General features: G+C 32.2%; 2 protein-coding genes across 6 annotated transcripts in view; one reads left to right on the top strand and one right to left on the bottom strand.

Moving 5' to 3' along the window:
• Positions 1-4,722: 4,722 nt before the first annotated feature.
• Positions 4,723-12,059, bottom strand: LOC145314045 (tetratricopeptide repeat protein 38-like). Its single transcript, XM_080153781.1, has 14 exons — positions 11,925-12,059; positions 11,290-11,455; positions 10,741-10,818; positions 10,340-10,404; positions 9,771-9,861; positions 9,417-9,488; positions 8,815-8,887; positions 8,113-8,269; positions 7,545-7,704; positions 6,974-7,065; positions 6,485-6,627; positions 6,015-6,153; positions 5,291-5,442; positions 4,723-5,002 (listed from the first exon to the last, which is right to left on the bottom strand). Exons 1-14 carry the CDS (start codon positions 11,961-11,963, stop codon positions 4,960-4,962), a joined length of 1,470 nt encoding a protein of 489 aa, XP_080009907.1. The 5' UTR covers positions 11,964-12,059; the 3' UTR covers positions 4,723-4,959.
• A 1,150-nt stretch (positions 12,060-13,209) lies between these two features.
• Positions 13,210-23,164, top strand: part of LOC145314044 (uncharacterized) — a 117,028-nt gene continuing 107,073 nt past the window's right edge. For 2 of the 5 annotated variants that reach the window (XM_080153778.1, XM_080153776.1), the window contains exons 1-6: positions 15,904-15,971; positions 16,440-16,566; positions 18,530-18,652; positions 19,623-19,775; positions 20,486-20,542; positions 20,900-21,006. In XM_080153778.1, the coding sequence (XP_080009904.1) occupies positions 16,440-16,566; positions 18,530-18,652; positions 19,623-19,775; positions 20,486-20,542; positions 20,900-21,006 (567 nt within the window). In that variant the 5' untranslated portion in view covers positions 15,904-15,971. Of the gene's footprint in view, positions 13,288-15,903; positions 15,972-16,439; positions 16,567-18,529; positions 18,653-19,622; positions 19,776-20,485; positions 20,543-20,899; positions 21,007-23,164 lie in introns of those variants that run through there. The other 3 variants (XM_080153777.1, XM_080153780.1, XM_080153779.1) reach the window with 3 other exon arrangements.

Below are 23,164 nucleotides of genomic sequence, written 5' to 3'. Positions count from 1 at the left end.
CGATTAGTTGGTTCCTTATGTTGAGTGTTCAAACGTTTCAGCCACTAAATATAGTGTACATAAGGGGTAATTTTGTGTATTATCATTGGGATGTATATCAATTTGTCGACAATGATATTGTCCATTCAGATCCTTGAAAAAATATAAAGGTATAGGTTAATATTAGCGTCATTGCCTCTTCCCCGTCTGATTTTAAAGTAGATATTGATTTTAAAGTATCATGATCACGTAAAGATTTTGACTGAAAATAAAATTGAAGCCATCCGTCAAAACTGATTGTTAAAAAGGGGTTGTTGATGGTTTTAGAAAGCTTCTATATAACCTAACCATAAAGTATCCCCTATATCGTCAATATAATAGTTAGGACTATGAATATTATATTGTTGTTATCCAAATTTAAGATCTGTTGGTTTAGAATTAAGTAGCTTACTTAGGGAGGGTACCATTGGACTGTTAATTATACTAGTACCCAAACTTTTATATTCAGGTTTCCTTATTTATTGGCTCAAAAACTGTGGCTACTTTGACTGAATTTCGTTTGGTTTATTTAATAAGTTAGTAGTGTCCATTTAATTTAATAAATTGATGATTTCATTGACTATTGGGTATTAAGCCTTAAGACGTTCTGAAATATTAATGCAATAAAATTTATACAATTAGATTTCAATAGCCTATTAATGCTGTGACACAGTTGATTTCTTAGCAATTGGACTTTCAAGCCCCTAACTTTCTAAAGTAAGGCGCAACGAAGTCAGCTTTTCAACCAAATAATCTCCCTAGATTTGACATTTTACGACAATTATAGGGTGTGCTTTTAAATGGTTTTTATATTGTAGCACAAGTCGCCTTCAGAATAAAGCTAATAAATATTAATAATAGTTATTTAGTGCATCGTATTATAGACAAGTTTCCGCGGAAATACAAATAAAAACGACAAGATTAAAATCTTTGGCACCTCGGGGCAAACAAAACTGGTAATAATTTTATGATTTTTATTTTAATATTCGTGGAAAATTGTTTGTAATACGACGGTATTCGTGATTTTTCAGTATGCATTAGAATCGGTTCTAATCCAGCGTATATTTATCGGTTTCGAAGCCAAACTGGATTTTTTTTTATTTAGTAACACAGGGACAAAAAAATTTCAATAAAATGATCCACCATGTAAGTTTTAACTATTATGTTGGCAGCTGGGTAAACTGCTTAAAAATATTTATAAGTACCACGATTTATTTTTTCAAATCTAGTTTGCAAATATGAGAGGCTTTTAGATTAATTTGCTGAATTACACGACAACTTTGACGTCATACAATATTAGTATTTTAATATTGTAATAAAAGTGTTACAAAACTTTAGCAATAACTAAAAAACAGCAAATTATTGGTCCTTCCTATTTTGAAATATATTGGAAATAAGGGAAAAGGGTAGTTTTATTTTACTATGCACTAACACTGTGGGGCCGCCCAGTACTTAATATGACCTAACCTAAAGTAGTAAAAACAAACGATAAACTACCCTAAATCCTCCTTATTTCAAATTTTGTTAAAAAATTTTAGGGTTTGAGGATTTTTTTTAATAGATTTTAACAAGGATGACAATATCCATAAAAGCGAAGCTCTGAAGCGGTAAGACACACGAACATTAATACTTGTAGAGTGTCAGAACTGAATAATCAGAATTTAAATGTATAAAAGTAGAAACAAAATTTTAAGTAAATGTGTTAAAAAAACTTTGTATATACAGGATATTGTTTAAGGACATACTTACATTTCGAGGACTTGATTATAGAGATGCTTCGTTTATAACATTGTACTTGGTTGTCCTAGGAATCAATCAGATAATTATTTGTTATTAAAAAGTTAAAAATCAACATGTTTATAATGGACGTCCGGACATTCTGGTAACGGTTATAGAGTTACTACGCTTTCTAAATTGTACCTAACTACTACAGGAATCACCATGCAAAGTTTGGAATCGATAGGACAATTCAAACCTATTTAAATGGACGAAAAGAGCTATCTATTAAGAGATATAAGTTTTCCGGAATTTTAATGTAGGGAGTAGATTTGAAATCTGCATCAAATTTTAAGGATTTTTTTATAAAATTCGTTTTTTGTAAAATTCTTTATCTAAAAGCGAAAATACATTTTAAGTTAATTAATTTTGACCAATAGGATAGGTGGATTTTAAACTACCTGCGCTCTAATTGGTTGAATGATGTAAGACATCCAATCAGAGCGCAGATTTTTTAAATCCACCAATCACAGATGCCAAAATTAATGAACTTAATTTGTATTTCCGCTTTTAGATAAAGAATTATACAAAAAAACGAATTTTATAAAAAATCCTTAAAATTTGATGCAGATTTCAAATCTACTCCCTACATTAAAATTCCGGAAAACTTATATCTCTTACTATCTATCTGTGACGTACGGACCAACCCTAATTATAGAAAAGCTTCGCTTCTAAAAATATACATAAAAACTTAGGTCTATACAATAAAGTATAAATATGAACTTTGAATTAAAAGTATTATTTCAACATCAATGAAGCTATATTGAATAATTAATATGTGACATTTATTTTCAATGAATCATAGTTCACATCATATATATTCATACGAGTCAATGAGAAAACTATTTAACTTTTCATCAAAAACTATAGGGAATACTAACGGCCACGCCCCTAGAGGCCTCTTGAGGGAAGGGGGGTAGGAGTCGAGCCCGTATTCATATTAAAAGAAAAAAAAATGATTTTTTGGGGAGTTTAATTTTTTCCTCGGTAAACTAACAAAATAACCCACGACCGTGGCTCAACACGTAGCGCATCCGCTCGTCGTCGGGAAGGTGATAGGTTCGAATCTCGGTCTGACACAGCGTCATAACTAAAGACGTTAAAAATGGTTCCCACTGCTATTATGTAAGATGTGCGACATAAATAGTTAGAGTGGGGGGAATGCCTTGGCCAAAAACAGGCTCAACTCGCTACCATGCACAGTTGGGACTTCTCAGGCAAAGGTCGTGCATCTCAGAGAGTTGGTTGTCTGATGGGTGAATGGACGCTTTACACCGCAATCATAAGTATTGTATGTATGTTCCAAAGGTGCGTTGAGAGAGGTCTAGTACCCGAAGAGACACCTAGCCCCCTAGAGTCTTAACTCTTAACTTAAACTAAGAAAATATTTTTAGAACTTCCTGGGCCCTATGAGAAGTTACACTGTAAAGGATAAGGCCATAATGGTCCAGTGGTTAAAGAGATCCTTTGGTAAATAGGGACTCAAAAGCATACCTTTTTTTTAAAAAAAGGGGATAGTTTATTGCGCATCGGTTGTATGTTTAAAAAAAAATATACTTCTTCTCTTTAAAAATAAATTATGATCAGTTGGTAATAAAATAATCAATATACTTTTAGATTTTTTATTATTTATTTTTTCAAGCAACATAAAGCAACTTAAAAATCACATATTTATGTTATTAGTTATTACATAAAGTATTAATACACAATTTATGAATATTTATTCAAAAATATTAAAGTTATAACATAAAATTAGTATTTTGAAATATTTATAGCAAATTTACTATAAAATTTATTTTTGTAATAGCCAAAGGCACAAATAATGTTTGCAGCAATGTCTAATTTAAGTTGTTGTGTCAGAAAATTTACAAATAGTTCTATTATTGTAATTTTTGTCATTTTAAACCTTTTTCGCAGACTTTATTAAAATTAATCACATAGAGTAAAATAAAAATTAATTCTTTAATAACATCGACCATTTGTTAAAGCAATTATAATGCATTTTTAAGTGCTATTTTCAAAATTTTTAAAATACCGCCCTCCCCCCCCCCATCCTTTCTCAAATTGTAAAAATTCACATCCTCTTTAAAATTAAAGAAACTTGTAAATTAAAATAACTTTTGCAATTATATTTAACAAAAAGAAGATAATATTTTAAAAAGCTTTCGTTATCAAAAATGCTATTTGTACAAAAATAAGTAGTTTTAGAAAATATTAATCATTTCAATTATAAAATTATCATTTCGTTCGTTGACAAGAAAGTTTTTAAATTCAGTATTAGTTATAAAACTAAATTTTAAATACATTATGTAAGTTTAATAGTTCAACCTGAGTTGTTTTAAGAGATTTGAACTATTGCAGAGAATAAAATATTAAAACAGGACAAAAAAAGAAATTAAATTAAAAATGAAGGAAAATATGTTCAATTTACCTATTCATAGTTTTTATTTACAATACATACATATAAAAATGAGACAACAAATTTTATACGTATATTTCTCGTATTCATTCGAATCCGGTGGATAGGAACCGGTTCTCATCCATACGAAAAAACTATGTCTAGCATAGTATTATATCCAGCTTTCTATTAATATAGAAATGTACAATCATAAGATTAAAACCAGTTTTTTTTAGCCCCGAGGTGCACATTCTATATCCGCGGAAAGCCGTTTATAATACGATGCGAGAAATAACTATTATTGTATCATTCATGTATTCATATCATATTTAGTAATAGTTATTTCTCGCATCGTATTATAAACGGCTTTCCGCGGATATAGAAAGTACAAGGCACCGGCTAAAAAAACTGGTTTTAATCTTATGATTGTACATTTCTATATTCGTAGAAAGAAGATATAATACGATGCTAGACATAGTTTTTTCGTATGGATGAGAACCGGTTCCTATCCACCGGATTCGAATGAATACGAGAAATATTTTTATGAAAATTAGTCAAATCTCATCCAATTGTAGCGTGTTTCTTAGATAAACTTTAAAAGGACCAAACATAATTGAGGTATTTAATGATTTATTTTATAAAAATAAAAGTTAACATTAAAAATTTCTTAATTAATCCTTATTTAATCTTTATTTTTCCTGTTTTATTATTTACATTGTAGAATATCTATCCCTTTCCATTTAAATTTGTTGTGATTTTCAGGTAAGTTATCCTTGTGTTTCATGAACAGCAACCATTCTATCCAAAAACCTGAAAACAAACATCCTATTATATAAAGTAGTAAGAATGTCGTCTTATTTAGATCTTTGCTCATTTTGTAGCAGTGCAGTGTAAGTAGACCCAAAGTCTGAAATTACGAATATTAAAATATCCAGTACCTTATAAAAAGTAACCTAACCTAACATAAGGTAATAAACAAAAAAACGAAAAACTCTTCCCCCTCATTTTTTTCAAATGATTTCAAATTAATGAGGGGGGGGGGGGGTTTCTTTACTCCACTACAATTTTTTTTAAGGGAAACAGAAAAGACAAGTTTACCTTTGGTTCAAAGGAGTGTGTTCTTTCAATTTCGACTCGACCAGTTTATTATTGAGAATATCCATGACCAGATCTAGGTTTTGTTTTGTGTTGGACTTGACAGCTGCGTGCAGCAGGATCTGACGGAATATGTCCTTTTGCGCTTTGCTTCCCTGAAAAGGATAATCCTTGTATAAAACATGATCTGTATCTGTCCTGAAGAAACTCGCTAACTTCTGAACATATTTGGTTCTCCCTTATAGTATAGCTTCTGAAAGGTCCTGGGAAGGTTTATAGCTATGTTGGGGGAAGGTGGAGGGTTGGCTAATCACCTCCACTTCTTCAAGTGCTCCTGGAGGCCTCTACGGGGCGTTGCAGCTAGTAATACATATTACAGATGCAAATTTGATACATAAATAATTTAAGAGTTTAAAATAGTTGTAAAAATTGGTTCTTTTCTTTATTTCTGGGTATTATCCAATGATCTTCAGGGATATAATAATTGACGATAAATTGATGTAAAGCTCAAATAACAATAGACAAAATAATCCCTTCTTTATATTTATACTATTGGTTGGAACGTTATGATTCTCCAATTATTGAAGAAACCAATCAAAATTTAATAAAAGTACCCAAAGTTATTAGCCAACGAATAAGAAAACGTAACTATAACTTTGGGTACTAATGTAAATAACAGTCCAATGACCCTTCTCTTTTAGGTATTTATTTATGCAATATTACATACCTGAATTTTTTTCTGTAACTCCGGCATGATTGGGGCCATTTTCTCCACAGCTTCTGTATATTCTCCGTCCATAAAGTGTGTAATTCCTTCCACCAGAGGTATGCCCACGTTGGTTGTTACGTCCTTGTTCCAACCAAGTCTAAAAAGAATATTTTTCAAAATTAAATACATATAGTCATACATTGCTTCGAAATCTCTCATATCCGTTGGATTAAAACCTGTTTTTAGTCATACTCAAAAATAAATCCGCAGAAACCTGTCTATAATACGATGCGATAAAAAAAGACATAAAATGATTTTTGTGGGTTTCTATCCTCTTGAAGCTTCAATTAATCCTTAACCCATGAGTAAATTGCTCATTAAAGCAAATGTCACGTAGGAGGCTTAACGGTTCCAGTTTTATTCCAGAATTAGTGACTGCAAATACTAACATCCAACTATTTTAATCCAAAACGAAATATAAAAACTACCTGTCACCATTGACAAATTCTCTCATATTTTCCAGGAGCTTCTGGTTAGCGGCTGCGTCCCCAGCCAGCAGCGAGCAGAAAGAGTTGTGACCGTCGTAGAACAGTGAGACAAAGTCGTCGTTGTGCTTCACCCAGCCTTTAGCCTAGAATATCAATAAGAAGGATCAAAATCAAGCGTGGCAATCCTTATATTAATGTAACAGGATGTCTATGTGTGCATGTGTCAGTCTGTCTGTGTGTGTGTAGCTAAGGAACTCTCTCACAGCTGAACCAATATGGTTCTCCTTTTCATAGGTCCAATGTACCTCCAAAATCCCAAGAGAATTTGCCTTTAAAAAAAATGCCCCCCCCCAATCTTTTAAAAAATAAATAGGTTCTAATTCAAAAATAAAAAAAACTTGAAATGGGGGGTTGAATTCCCTTCCCCCCACTTCAAGTTCCTTTTAGGCCACTAGTGGCGTAGCTGCTAGTATGACAGTTTTACAGTACCTGTTCATTTGCTCTGTCTCCAATATTAACACCCTCCAAGTGAAGTCGCATCAGTAAAGATGAACCGTCGGACAATGGGAAGTTACCTCCGTCTAAAACAACAGATAACTTTAAGATAGAATTGTGATTTTCTCAGCTGCTTTTTAAGATAGATCTACGACATTTTTGGTTAAGATTCTTGTACCGATGAGCATCCAGTATACAGCTATCTTGGTTTCGTGAAGTTATCATTCTATATATCACATATTATTCTCTGTATCAGAAGAGGCAGAGAGCCTGGGGGGACTAGAAAAATACATTAAAACCATCCCAAGACTTCAATCTGAAAATAAAATGGCCTATAACCGTTTAATGAGTATGTGAAAGAACAATTAATCGATTCAGTACCTAGTTTTTTTAGATCTCAAGCTTCAGACAAAACCCTTATTTAGAATTCTCTTGTATTCTATCAGTCACCTAAAGGGAGGGGGGGGGGGAGTGTTTTTTAAATAGTGTCACATCCGCCTCCCCCCCTTTGTGTCATTCAACATTAGTAGGTTTATATTTAACTAAGAAAAAATCAAAAATTAACCTTTCAAAGTCATTGGTCCGACTTTATCATCATATAGTTGGAGAGCTGATTCATACTCTCCCAGCTGAACGTGGAACAGAGCAGTGTGCCACCAGATGTGGTGGGAGAAGGTTGTGCCTGTCGTCCAGTCACGGGCAGAGTTTAGCAGGAAATTTCTACCCTAAACAAAAGTATTTTTATTTTATTAATAATTCTTTTTTAAAAAAAACAGAATGTCTGTGTGTACCAACGGATCTTGCAAAATGCTGAAGAAATATAATTATCCTTTACAGTGTAGCTTATTGATGCTGCGCAAAACTGTCATCGATCTCTATAATAAATAAATACCTGTAGGCTCTTCCTGACTCTTCAAAGTTGTGTGCCAGAGCATGGTGGGTTCAGTTATCCAATGGGAAATATATAAATACCTGTAGGGCTCTTCCTGACTCTACAAAGTTGTGTGCCAGAGCATGGTGGGTCCAGTTATCTAGGGGGAAATATATAAATAACTGTAGGGCTCTTCCTGACTCTTCATAGTTTGTGCCAGAGCACAGTGGGCCCAGTTATCCAATGAGAAATATAAAAATACCTGTAGGGCTCTTCCCGACTCTTCAAAGTTGTGTGCCAGAGCATGGTGGGCCCAGTTATCCAGTGGGAAATGGTCCAGAGCTTTTCTGCCAGCTATCTCACTGGCGTCATAGTTGCCCCTTTCTCCTTCACCAAAACAGATCTTGCCAAACACATGTCTGAATTAATATTAACATCAATCATGGTAATTTACTACCACTATCCCTATTCGCAAATGGAAAAAAAATATTTTTAATGTAGGGTATTGATTACCTAGATGATCTCAACAAATAGGGGAGGGTGGTTCAGTGACCAAAACTAGACTTTAAAGAAAGCACCTATTTACTTGTGACTTACAAAACAATCTCTGCCATCTATCTTAATATTCTAATAATTTATTTTGGAGAAAAAAAGTAGGCATGTAGACTAGGTATCTTAATATCCGCCACATTAACTCCATCAATAAAGGTGGGAAATGGTAGGACCTAGGACCTGTCGTTATTTGATATTGATATTACGGTCATTAATAAGAACGCAGTCGTAAGAATGAATCAATAGTCACATTTGAGAGTATGTAGCTCTTAATGAGTAATACCTCATCTTGCTACATAACTTCTTAAGGTTGTACATATTTTATTCCTATACATGAGAACATAACAGAAGGCTTACAACAAAGTAGAAGGAAACTAAATCATACCTAGGTGATTTTTTTTTAAAAACTTACCCATAGAAAGGTGTGCTAGGATCATAATATTTCACAACCGATGCGGGAATATCATACAGCCTTGGAGTTTCACCTATAATAGTTATTTATAAAATCGTTTTATAGATATATTCCCGCAGAAATTAAATATTTTTTTTTCTAGTTTAACAAAACTGATATTAGTGTTATGATTTGTGTAGTGTGTACTCTATTATTTGTAGAAAATTGTCTATAATACAAGACGATACATGATATTTCATTATGGCTCAGAAACATATATATGCCAGCAGTTATTAAAGGGTTTCGAAGCCAGACTGGAATTTCTTTAGTGTTATTTATTCTTATAAAGTAATACCAAATATATTGCAGAAAAAAACCTTATCTAAAAGTCCTAACTGTCTGTCATAGCAGCAGTAGGTACAATTTCAAATTATCAAATAAACATCAAGACTTTCAGCACTTTAAAAACAAAAAATTCTAAAACCATCCCAGGTCTACATGAGGTTTCTATAAAAAAATAAATGAATATTTAAATCGGTCTAATGGTCACGGAGATCTCAACTTACAAACAAACACATACAAAAATCAACAGATTATATTCAAATAAATAAAAAAAAACTCACCAATAGTTAAAGCTAAGAAATAAGCCATTTGTAAAGAGTAGGGGTCTTTGGGATAGGTTTTTAAAACTTCCTAAAATTAATCATTTATTTAAAAAATTATCATAGATGGTTATCCACGAATATTTAAAAAAATTTAAGATTAAAACCATTTTTGTTGGTACGGTTGGGCTGAAGACCAGGGCTAACAAAATTGGTATTAATTTAATGATTTTTATTTAAATATTCGTGGAAAATTGTCTATAATACGATGCTATATTTTTTTCAGTATTGCTAAGAACCAGTTCTAATCCAGAGGATATAAATCGGTTTCGAAGCCATTCTTGTTGTATTAAAGTTAAATTAATGATTATTCCTGAAATTGTTCCATAGCTCCCCAATAATCTTCGATAGCAAGAAGCTCGGCTGCCCTCAAATGGTCTGCTTCGTACTTGGTCAAATTCTGATTCTAAAAAAGTTAACCGTTGAGAAATTAGCAAAATAAGAGATTTCAATATTTTTTACAAACGATTCACCTTCCAATAATTGATTTTTAGTGGAAAAGCTAAACTTTCACTTTTTCAGTCCGTTCGTAATACTGGTTTAAATGTGATTTTCTCGTATGCTACCTATGTAATATAGACAGCTGAAATTTAGTTAAGATTCCTTGTATTAATAAGCATCCAGTATCTGATTTTTCTTTATTGGTTTATCGACCATGCTTCAAAAGACATAAATAATATTTGTTTTATGAAGACTTGATTTCCTATGTTTCCAAAATATTCTCCCTATTTCTTTTTCTTTTAATGACAACTAAACATCTGCTCGCTTTGTCCATTTATTCATCCATTTTTTGCTTCGCTATTTAGTGATGTTGTTATCCGTGTTATTTTTTTGTCGATATGAATACAAATTTTCTAAAATAGAAGCTGGCAAAAAGTAGGTACCTTAGCTTTTGCAGAGAAATCAATAAGTTTCTTTCTGGGTTCCTCGTTTTTCTTTGGGTTCGTTGCTAAAAAAAATTGATTATGGTCAATTTGTCTTTCATTGACATAACGGATACGCCCCTAGAGGCACCTAGGGACACATGAGAGAAGGAAGAATAAGTTGACCTTCCAATTTCAATTTCAGTTTCACAAAGAAAAAAATAGTTTGGGGGGGGGGGGGGTGGGATCCAGGGGTAATTTTCTTGGGAGGGTTGAGGTGCCTAAAAATTAAACTTCCCAGGCCCTATAAGAAGCTATACTGTAAAGTAGAGCCATTTAGGTCCAGCAATTATCGAGATATTAGCTAGGGAAAGAAAGACATATGTTCTTATTAATCTTTCGTAACAAGAACAATAACTTACCAAAACAATCTAGGCCAAGTCCGAATATTTTGCCCATTGCAAAGTCTGGGTCAGCTTCCGTCATTTTAGCTGTGGTGCCTAGAAAATAAAAATAACTTATTAATTTTATGATCCTCAATCTAATACCTAAGGAGCAAGGGATTCTGTTAGGGTGCTCTGCTACTATATGGAGTTGTTGTTTTAGTCTAACCAATCCTATTCTTTACAGCAGTAAGTTGTGTGTGCGTATGTAGTGAAAAATCACGTAAAAGAAAGGTATCAAGCTATTGGGCGGGTAGATGCGTAGCGCAACAACCCCAAGGCCAAGATTTAATCAAATGAGTTAGTGATAAAGTCACTAGAGTGAAAAAGTCTGTTTCTTTACTAGTTATTTATTTTAAATATATTTCTGTGATCATCGCACCCTCTTCGGTTTAGCTGAATGGTAAAATTAGTAAGGAATGTAAAATTAGTAAGGAATGTTGTGTAAAATAGGAAAATTGAAAGTGTATATATACTAACATAGGCAACTTAAAATATTTCTTTGCATACCAAAACATATAAGCCTACCTGAAAATCCGCCAAGCTGACCATCATTATAATGATAAATAGCTTGATGCAGCAGCGCATCGTACATCTTGACAGCCTCGTTGCTAGAGGTTGAGAACTGGATACCATCCGCCTGCCAACCTGCCAGGTCGCGCCAGTTAAAGGTAAAGCTGGGAGATTCAAATACCTTCATAAATAAAGTTATGTTTTGTTGATTTTTTATTAGTGAAGCTCCTCTTTAATTACAGTATGTCGTAAGTCCTGAGGTCCTTTCATGGATGAAAAAGCAATACTAAATTATACAAAAAAACACACGTAATCAATTTCAGACATCATTGTTTATAAAAAAGAGTTACATGGAACTTCATGAAACTTTCATTAGGCTATTTTAAGGAAGGAAGGGTACAATAGATATTAAGTTACACTGGTACCTAAAGACAAAGTTTTAAAAAGTTCATTCGTTGGCATAAAAACTTTGGGTACTTTTAATGAAATTCGATTAGATAAATAATTCTAAACTTACGACCAAATTTTTAGTCAAAAGATCGAAAGGGTACCACCTAGGTAATATGTTGATCACCATTGGGTATTATATACTGTTTATCATCCATATTGTATCATTCCTGTATGTATTAATGAGTCACAAATATAATTACCTCAGGAGTAGCTTCGGGTGCATCCACAGTTTTTGACATTTTCAAATTTTATTTCGGTTTTCTAAAATTATAATCATTTGGTATATAGAATTCTAGAAGTCAAGACCTGTCCGACTCATGTGCACCTAGAGGCCTCTCTTGATGCCGAAGCCGCTAGTTCAATTATATATAAATTTCATCTATAATTCAAAGTAGAACGATGTCAGTCTGTCCCTTAAGATCTCGGTAACCACTGAACTGATCGGATTCTACTCTTCAAGGAATATACCTACTGGTCCTGTGGTGGTTTTAGGCTAATTTCTAGGGGTTTGGGACACCCCCAATCCCCCCAAAAATATAAACCCCCCCCCCCAATCTTTTTTTCTTGCGTAGGTACCTATTTTTTCACAATTTTATTTTCTTATGGGAAAGTTAGTTCACATAAAACTACTGGCGGTAGCACCAGTAGTACTTAATTTTCTTAAAAATTTCCTTTTGGGGCAAAGCCCAAAGAGGCTAGGGGCAGAGCCGCTAGTTTATAATATAGTAATAAACAAAGTACAAATGTTTAAAAAAATTAGCATAGCACCCTTAATAATAATATTTTACATTCGTATTAGGTAGATATCATTTTAATAAAATACGTGATTTTATCAATTTTAAACATTTTTTACTTATAATTTTTAATTATTAAGCCCCTAGCAACAAGATAATTAGTTATAAAAAATAATAACAAGTTTCTTATCAATACTAATATATATCATTATTTTAAACTTTAATTTTTGATTTATAACTTAGTAAAAATTCAAACTATTTAAATACTATTTCTGTAATTTACTGCTTTTCTTTTAGGAAACAAGCCTTCCAAAGGCTTGAATAGAATTGGGGGCTTGGGTAAGTTTATTATGCCTTATATGCCGTATAGCTCCGAAGCTGCCTGCCTGTCTGCTTCTAGAATTTTGTAAATAAACAGAGATACGTATTCTGTAACCTGTCTGCTAGACATGGTTGCCACAAAATTAAAATAAAATAAAATAAAAATTACGACTATTTAAAAAAAGATTGTTTTATAATGATTTGAATTATTACAATAATTTTTTTTGTATTATTTTGTCTGAATAATATTTTGTTTATGTATTTGTTTTTGGCAACTTGTATCAAGTTGTTGAGTAATAAATTGTCTGCTGTGACCAATAGTAATTCAGTTTTTGTTTAAAACCAATTAAAATCTTTTCCAGGATTTTTGCAGCATTTTTATTGGCCAAATATCTAGCAGACGAATTAGAGAAATTTTATTGGTGGAAATGTTTTGCAGTATTTGTTGATAAGGAATTTTAAAATGAAAAATTAATGATGTGATTGAATTTCGTAATACTTATATAAGGTTTGTGTGATTTAAAGATTTTGATCAGAGAAAGAAAGAGAGAAAGGGGACAATCGGCTGTTTATTAAAATAGTCCTAAAGTTTTCTTATTCGTTGTCTTTACAACTTTGGAGACACTGAATTTTGATTGGTTGGCTCATTGAGTTGAATGTTCAAATGTTTCAACCACTATTTTGAATCTACAGAAGGGTTAATTTTGTGTATTATCTCTGGGAATGGACATCATTTTATCGGCCATTGTCTTATCCCTAGATTCTTGGACTTTGATAGTTTTTATTTGCACGCAAATGTCGCCTGAATTATTTTTTTTCAGCAAAAAGAAGTATAACATTTAAATAAATTCAAAAAATAAGAAAACAATTAATCGAACGATAATCCTCATGATAAAGTAACATGATATTTGTCTGTCTATTTGTTTTTACAGTAGAATCTCGCCAACCTCTGAACCGTAATTGGTATTGTAGCTTCTCATAGGTCCTGGGAAGGTTTATAACTTTTTAAGGAGGTTACCACCACCCTCTGCTCCTAGAGAAATCGCCCCTAGATAAAAATTACTCCCCCCTAAATTTTATTTTTAATTTTTCAAAAATTAAAATTGAAAATAGTGGGGGGGGGGGGTGAGAAGTAAAACCCCACCCCCCCCCCCCTCCAAAGAAAAACAAACCCAACCCAGATTTTTTAACTTTTTTTTTAGATCTAAAATAAAAAATGGGTTATCGAATTCAGCTCCTCCCTCCTCAAGTGACCCTAGAGGCCCCCTAAGGGGGCGTAGCCGCTAGTACTAAACTATAAGAAAAGATAAAATACTTCACAAAATAGTAGAGTTCTGAAATGTTCATGAGTCAGAGATTTGTATTGCTGAATAATTACTTGGTCTCTAATATTTCCACAAGGATGACAATATCCTTAGCGAAGCACAAAAACATCAGGTATTGACAAACAGACTAAGTGAGTTATCAATCAAATGTTCGGTATTATATAGCGTTGTGTTGCGAACAGACATAAATAGTGAATCATAGGGTAACTGCAATATTCCTTCTAGAGTAAAGAGTTTTTAAAAGCGAACCTTTTCTATAATTAGGGTCGGTCCGTCCGTACGTCCGTAACGGATAGCTTTTTTCGTTAATTCAGGCACGTTATATAGAATTAGAACGATTTCAAACTTTGCATGATGATTCCTGTAATAGTTAGATACTATTTAGAAAGCCTAGCAACTCTAAAATCGTTACCAGAATGTCCGTACGTCCATTTTAATTTTTAAACTTGTTGATTTTTAACTTTTTTAACAAATTTTTTTTATGTGATATAATCATCCGATTGGTCAGATTTTTTGGAGTACTGATTCCTATTACAATAAGGTACAACACATCTCAATAATCAAGTCCTAAAAATGTTCGTCTGTCATACTGTTTCAGAGCTTTGCTTTTATGGATGTTGTCATCCTCGTAGTTGATTTGAATCATAACTAGCGACTGCGCCCAAAATACTTCCAGGGGCTATGTTTTCAAAGAGGAAGTAATGGAAAGAGAAATGTAATAAATAAACATCCAAAGACTTGAATCTAAATAATGAAATAGCATAAAACCATTCCAGGACCAGTGTAAAAAGCTTTTTTTTAAATGGAGAACTCAATATTAGTTGAAGACAAAATCTTACTACTTTACGTAATAAAATAAAACCTAATAAAACAATCATAGTGTAATCATTATTAACAGATAATGAGCCAATAATGTAATCCTGCAATTATTATAATAATATAATTATATCATTTCCCTCTCTGTAAACAATAATCCCATTAGTTCCTGACTTCAAATCTTCTTAATTTATACACAATCCTATTCTATATATTAATCCCTTTAGACTAGCAGTTGCTACATTTTTAAAATTTTCTAGATTTTGGTATAAAATTATCTAAACAGATATTCTAAGTATGTAATCATTATATAAAAGTTACAAGTTGTCTGTCATAGGTCCAGGGATGGTTTATAACTAATTTTGTTGAGGGTAAAACCACCCTTCCTAGAGAAATAACCCCTAGATCCTCCCCCCCCCCCCTCCTTATTATTTTACTTTTTCTGTTTAAAACAAAAATCCCTGCAAAAATCAAAAGTTGACGGTCCGGGTCGACTTCACATCACCCTTTTCTTAAGTGACCCTAGAGGCCAATAGGGGAGTAGTCGCTATTATTATTATAAATTCTTTTTCTTGCTTTCTATAGTATTCTAAAAGACCTTATTATAAAATGAATAAGGTCTGACAACAAAAATGCAGCAATACTTTTTAAGGGAGTTTTAGAGTGTTGTAAATGAGTCAACTATCTTTCAAAAATTATGTATAAAAGCCGAGGATTCGTTTAAAGCTTCCAGGAAAAGCACTTTTCATATAATCCTACTGTTTATAATATATTGATAAAGATAGAAAGACATCCTCTTATTTTGCACGATAGATTTAATAGTTGAAAAAGGTTTCAATGTTCACTGTTCATTTAGTGAAGCGTCTCTAAAAAGCACAATCAAACAGTCAAATTGACATCGCATATCTTTAAATTTTCAATTATAACGGGTACCAAAAATTTCATGTAATGGAAAATAATCTTCCTTTCATGATAAATTCTTTCTGTAAATGACTGCTCAGTCCTTATGTTACTTTTCATTCAACAAGGTCTGCGTGCATAATTTGGAGAGGTACATAATAGTTTAAATTATACCAAATAATCTTAGAAAATGAGACTTAAGCAAAGCTAAAAATGAAACCATAAACATAAACGCAAGTTTGTTGGGATCATATTGAATTGTATACTCCTTTTTAAAAAAAGATTTATTTTTTACCTTTATGTTATTAGGTATGTTTTATTTGTAAGATAATATTTTTAGAAAGGTTAAACGAAATTTGAGAATTTTTTTAAAGATTAGTGGCTTATCTTTTATGTCTTTGCTTCTGAAAATCATTACACGACATATAAATGCTGATCTAAAAAGAAAAACCGAATTGATTTGTTTTATAACATAAAATTTAAAGTAAATAAAAGTAAGTTTTTTTCCTAGTTAGGACTTGCTAACAAAGGTTGTACATACAATACAAAGCAAAGCCAGTTACAAAAATATTTAATATTTTTGTTCGAAAACTGTAATAATGTATTATTATATATCTAGATGGGTGTGGGAGGGTCAACAATCTCCCCCCTAGACGAGGAGGAGGAGTCCCGGACGTCAGAGCCCGCCCCCGGAGCTACTCTGGTCAGGATTGGCATATTCCAGGTCAATCCGGTTACCAAGACAGGTATGATTTATATACAGATATTAAAAGTAAGAGTATATAAATGTGTTTCCACTGAAAAATCTCGCTAACCGTTGGACCGATAATATGGTTATTCTTTAAGTGAAGCTTCTTGTAGGTCTAAGAAAGGTTTATAACTATTTTGGGGGAGGTTTCTTTCACACTCCCAAGATAAATTAGCCTTAAAAAAATTCTCCCCTCCCTATTTTTTTTCTTTTTCCTTTGACAAGTGGATTGTCGACAATCTCTTTAACTTTCCCACAAGTTCCCCTAAAGGCTGCAAGTTGAAAGAAGGATGGTAATCAGGTAAAATAATAAGTGAGAATACAGCTAAATAAAAATGAGCTTCAAGAAAAGAAATCAATTAAAGAGAATAATAAAAATCCGGGTTTAGTCCCTTTCTTGGCAACGCCTCTTAAGGGGCGATTCGTCGTATTTTTAAAATAGCTTTTGATAGTTATTTTAGGTTAAGTTAGGTTAGGTGATTGCCCCGTAGTGTTAGGTTAAATTGGGTTAATTGATTGCCCCGCAGTGTTAGGCAATTGGCCCTGCATGGGCTAGAAAGAGGAGAAATGCTACTGTGAAAATACGTAGAAACGCCCCTTAAGAGGCGTTGCCACGAAAAGGACTATATCCAAAAAAGCTTTAGCTTAATTTTTTCATGACTTTAAAAAAACAATTGTCATTGTGTTAATTTTTGCGTTTTAGTATTTTATTTTACCCTTTATAAAAGGTTTTGTTAAGTTCCTCTTCACAAACTTTTTAACTTACTGATAACAATAGAATACAATAAATGTATTTTTATCAATTTAAAGTTAGGAAATATATTTCTTATCGATGTGCAATTTGGCAATGAAAAATTATTTTATATTAGTCCTATTTCTTTAACACGGCTGCGCCCCTAGCATCTAGGGAAAGGATGATAACAAAATAGAAAAAAAACTATCACAAGACTCTATTCATGAAAAAACAATAGTCTAAAACCAACCCGGAGACCTTTATTGAGCTTCCCTGAAATGTCCACACTCTACAAACCAAAATACCCAAAGGTCCAAATATTTAAGAGTGTATCAGGGGAGTAAAGAACCTTGTCTAGATGTGTTTAGAGGGGTGGTTGAAGGTGGTGGAAATCCATTACATCATCTGCACGCCTCTGTATTCAATTGATTTTAAATACGTATAAGCAATACAAATAGCAGTATATCTCAAATCGGTTTCAAAGTTTAATAAAATTACCCAAAGTTTCCACCAAATAAAATAACGTGATTATAATCTTTGGGTAATTGTATAATTACCAGTCCAATTTCCTCTCCCTCCCATCACTTTTATCACAATGTTGCAAAATATAGTTATGGTTAATTTTTAAAAGCGAAGCTTTTCTATAATTAGGGTCGGTCCGTCCGTCCGTCCGTCCGTACGTCCGTCCGTCCGTCCGAGATAGATAGCTTTTATTCGTTAATTTAGGCATGTTAGAATTGTCCTATCGATTTCAAACTTTGCATGATGATTCCTGTAGTAGTTAAGTACGATTTAGAAAGCGTAGCAACTCTATAATCATTACCAGAATGTCCGTACGTCCATTTTAAACATGTTGATTTTTCTACTTTTTTAACAACAAATTTTCAAGTGTTTTAATTATCCGTTTGATCTGATTTTTGGTATATTGATTCCTGGGACAACAAAGAACAATATTATAAGCGAAGCAACTCTATAATCAAGTCCAAAGATGTAAGTATGTCCATAAACATTATCCTGTTTTTAAGAAGTTTTTCAACAAATTTACCTACAATTTGGATTCGACATTTATACATTTATGTTCCGATTTTTTAGTTCAGATACTATACAAGTGTTAATGTCCGTTTGTCCTACCGTTTCAGTGCTTCGCTTTTATGGATGTTGTCATCCTTGTTTAAATAAAAACAATAGTAAAAGCGTAGCAACCCTATGCATGAATTTTCTTTTTTAGGGCAACGGCTGTACATGATGCATATGTTGCTACTCCCCTTCCTACCAATAACGGCCCTGATTGTCCAAAATTCTACTACCTTGAATAATCTACTTCAATACCAGCGGGATGTAGCCTCTATAGGTTAGTTCCTCTATCTATCTATTTAGTACCTCTATCTATCTTTCTATCTATTTAGTACATCTATTTGTCTATCTATCTATTTAGTACCCCTATTTGTCTATCTATCTATTTAGTACCTCTATCTATCTTTCTATCTATTTAGTACATCTATTTGTCTATCTATCTATTTAGTACCCCTATTTGTCTATCTATCTATTTAGTACCTCAATTTGTCTATCTATCTATTTAGTACCTCTATTTGTCCATCTGTCTATCTATTTATTACCCCTATTTGTCTATCTATCTATTCAGTTTCTTTATTTGTCTATCTATCTATTTAGTACCTCAATTTGTCTATATATCTATTTAGTACCTCAATTTGTCTATCTATCTATTTAGTTCCTCTATTTGTCTATCTGTCTATCTATTTAGTACCACTAATTTTCTATCTATCAATTCAGTCAGTATGTTTATTTGTATATCTATCTATTTAGTACCCCTATTTGTCTATCTATCTATTTAGTACCTCAATTTGTCTACCTATCTATTTAGTACCTTTATATGTGTATCAATCTTTTTAATACTTCTGTTTGTCTAATTATCTGTCTATCTATTTTGTATCTTTATATGTCTATCTATCTATCTATTTAGTACCTCAATTTGTCTATCTATCTATTTAGTACCTTTATATGTCTATCAATCTTTTTAGTACCTCTGTTTGTCTAGTTGTCTGTCTATCTATTTAGTACCTTTATATGTGTATCAATCTTTTTAGTACTTCTGTTTGTCTAATTATCTGTCTATCTATTTAGTACCTTTATATGTGATTATGTGTATAAATCTTTTTAGTACCTCTGTTTGTCTAATTATCTGTCTATCTATTTAGTACCTTTATATGTGATTATGTGTATAAATCTTTTTAGTACCTCTGTTTGTCTAATTATCTGTCTATCTATTTAGTACCTCAATTTGTTTATCTATCTATCCACAGGAAGAAAAGTAGACGGAGCTACCCTACTGGAGAAGTTTATCACCAACATGCAGAGGGAGAGGGCCGAAGTGGCCTTCTATATCTTCACGAATGGCAGCCAAACTCTGGAGATGAATTTGACAACAAGATTTCGACACACGGACGCTACCCTGGGTAAGTTTGTTCTTGTTGATAGCGAAGCTACTCTATGTATAGTACTTTAAAAATTGCAGAATAACTTTATTTTTGCCAGTGTCACACTTATCATATGCTTCTTAAACATGTAGTTGAGTTTGGGTTGATTAAGGTCTAGGATAGCGACTAACTTACACATAGGCTATATAAACTAAAGCGTATAGGTAATTTTTTTTTTCACTGGGGAAATAATTTCCCCTTTTAAAGTGGTATTTAATAACCCCCCCCCCCCCTTAGAACAATTTTTCATGCCTTATGTTAAAGTGTCTTCGAATGCATGCATGTAACATAAAGTTTCAACTTATAATGGAAAAAACATTAAAAATAAAATCCCAGGTTGGGGGTAAAGATATGTTTAACCACCAAAAACTTTAAAACCCCTCATTTTACGCCCTTACAAATTTTCAAAAATACATCAGATTACTTGCTATAAACCTTTGAAATCCCTCTTTTTACTCACCTCAAAATAAAAAGCTTGAACGTCCCTGCTTGAACTATTCTCACGTACTATTCGGGACAGTGATTCTGAGAAATAATATATCTTATTAATTTATTGTGAAAAATCCCAATTATCGCGAGAGAAAAAAAGAATATTAACTTCTAGTATGTAATTATATGTAATTGTTTTGTAAATGTTTTGTGAACTATATAAATTTTCTAATTTGTTGCACCTCCTTATTATTTCTCAGAATCTCTATCCCTGTCCCTGCTAACCACAAGATTTAGACATACGGATGCAACACTGGGTAAGATTTTTAGTAGCTGCGCTACTTTTTAATTTAATTTTATATTTTGAAAGTATTTCCGTCCAATCAATTTTTAAGTAGCCACAAAATCAATTTATTTTTGAAAAGAAAATCACGAAACCTCGTAGAAAATATTTTGGAAAAAATCGCCAAACCTTAATTATTTTCAAGAAATTGGTTTTCAAATATTCTAGTAATGTATGATCACATGAATGACAAAACTTTAATTTGTGCAACATTATGAAAATGTGATAAATATTTTTTTTCTCGCATTTAAAGCAAAAATTACACTATAAATTGCAATAAAAAAGTTTCTTGAAATCTGAATTACAATATTAATTGTTAATTATATTTTAGAAAAGATGCCTTGGCCAGAAAGGTTTGAGAGGGGCAAGGAGGACATGTTCAAGTCAAAACTCAGGTTCCAAATCAGACATGAAGATTTCAGACAGCGGATAAGTCAGGTACCCAAATTACTCTGGTATCCAAAGTTTTACTACTACGTATTCATATTAGTTGGCTCAAAAACTTTGAGTGCTTGTATTGTTTCTTGATTGGTCGGTACCAAACAAGTAGTGTCCAAACTTTTAAACTAATAATTTTACTTACAGAATAATTTTGTTTATCATCATTGGGGATGTCCTTAAGATCCCTGATAAAAATATAGATGGATAGTTTGCCTATCATAATTAATGATAGTAAAAAAGTGATACTCCCAGCTGACTAAAAGAACTTTACCCCCCATCGGACCTTACCCAATCCCCTCCCCTCCTATACTGGATGAAAGAACATTAGAGTAAAACAATAGAGGGAAAAAGGGTTAAATAACTGTATCTCCCCATCGCATCAACCTTGTGCAACTTTTCTATTGGGTCATTGAAAATCAACCAATATTGTGTTGCTTTTATTAACACAGCCAAGTAGCAGAAAGTAGTTTAGACGCAGACGAAAAAGGTCATTGAAAAAGGAAGGAAGATAGTTGTCTGTATATACATCTATACTCTGTTGAAAGAACTGACCAATAAATGTGGTACATATTAGCAACCTAAATCAAAGACAAATTTTAAAAAATCTGGATTGTACAAAAATCTAATTCTGTTTTACTTACAATATTTTTACCATTATGAGTTTCAAAATGTGTTTAATGTTTATGTCTGTTTCTCTTTTAAATTAACGATTATTAAAATTATTTTTAATCGACAATAAAACAAAGTTAAAACTTTATACCAATATTATTTTATGTTTGTGTGTGTGTAAGTTGAATTTATGCATTTTCTAATAAAGTATTCATTTAAAATTGCTACAAAATGTTGTACATATATTTTGTACCAAAAATAACTTACACCATCTTAGTGTTTTATGTTTGTAGAAATTTGCATTCTTTTCAGAACTTTTTCTAGCATAACTTTTGTTAAATGCGTTAAGATTGTCCTTCTTATTTATTTTAGGACAAATGTTGTTCAATCAAGTACTCAATGTTTTGATAAATAGGATCTACTATAAATTTTATGTCTTTAATTTATATCAACAACTGTACGTGGTAATAGCCTAAACTTAAAAAACAATAAATTTTGTAAAAGTTCTCCATGAAATTGGCAATATTGTAAAAATACTATTTCTCTATTTTTGGTCGGTGTGAAAATGTAAATGATTTGAAAGATTTGTCAAAAATTTGACATCTAAATTGATTGCGAGATCTGTTGGGGGGCCTACAAGATAATAAAAATAAGATATATCGTCTAGTGGGTCTTCAAATTGATACACATTATAAATCTTTTGATGAGTTTATTAAGACAATGGACGACAAATTGATGTACATCACAATTAATGATACAAAAAATTACCTTTTTTATAGATTATTATGGGCGCTTGAAACGTTTGGACACTCAACTTAATGAACCAACTGAAAAAAATCAATAAATGTCCCCAAAGTTGTAAAGAAACCGAATAAGAAAATGTTATTATAAAACTTTGGGGACTTAACACCCCAATGTCCCATGAAATGACACATTAATCAAATATAGCCCCTTAACAATAAATCTTTTTTAATACATAATATAAAACGTATGAAATACTGTCAATTGTTATCTTATTCTCCAAGAAAATCTTTTAAAAACTGATAAACATTCTTTGAAATGCCTAATTTAACGAAAGAACGCGTCAAAAAGTTGGCAGTCGAAAAATACCAAAAATATTGGGTGGAGATGTTTTTTGAATTTACATTTTTGTACACCCGCTTGATTAGTATTTTAAAGTTTTTTTTGTATATCTTTAGTATGTTAGTATGTATTCGACTGTTCATTATACAGACTCGACGATCCCATACAAAAACATGTCTCTCCTATTTTCTGTGCAATTGCTTTATCATGAGAATGGATATAGACTATATGTACGTGGATATTATGAAAAGGGAAATTGTCGTTAATTACATTGCTAAAATAGAACTCATTTATTGGTCAGTTCGTTCAGCCATAAGGATCAGGAATGGGATTAAGGGGGTTAGGGGGTATATCGTTATTTTAGCACTTTATTAGAGAACATTAAAATCTTGTGAAACATCCAAGTAATAATAAATCTCTTATCATAGGGTCTTGTTCTTTCCATATTTTAAGCTTTTATAGT

Source organism: Acartia tonsa, chromosome 3 (genome assembly GCF_053477335.1).
Source record: "Acartia tonsa isolate MP-2025a chromosome 3, ASM5347733v1, whole genome shotgun sequence".
Lineage (NCBI taxonomy): Eukaryota > Metazoa > Arthropoda > Copepoda > Calanoida > Acartiidae > Acartia > Acartia tonsa.
Note: the sequence above shows the minus strand (reverse complement) of the source record. Positions and strands in the feature narration are given on the sequence as shown.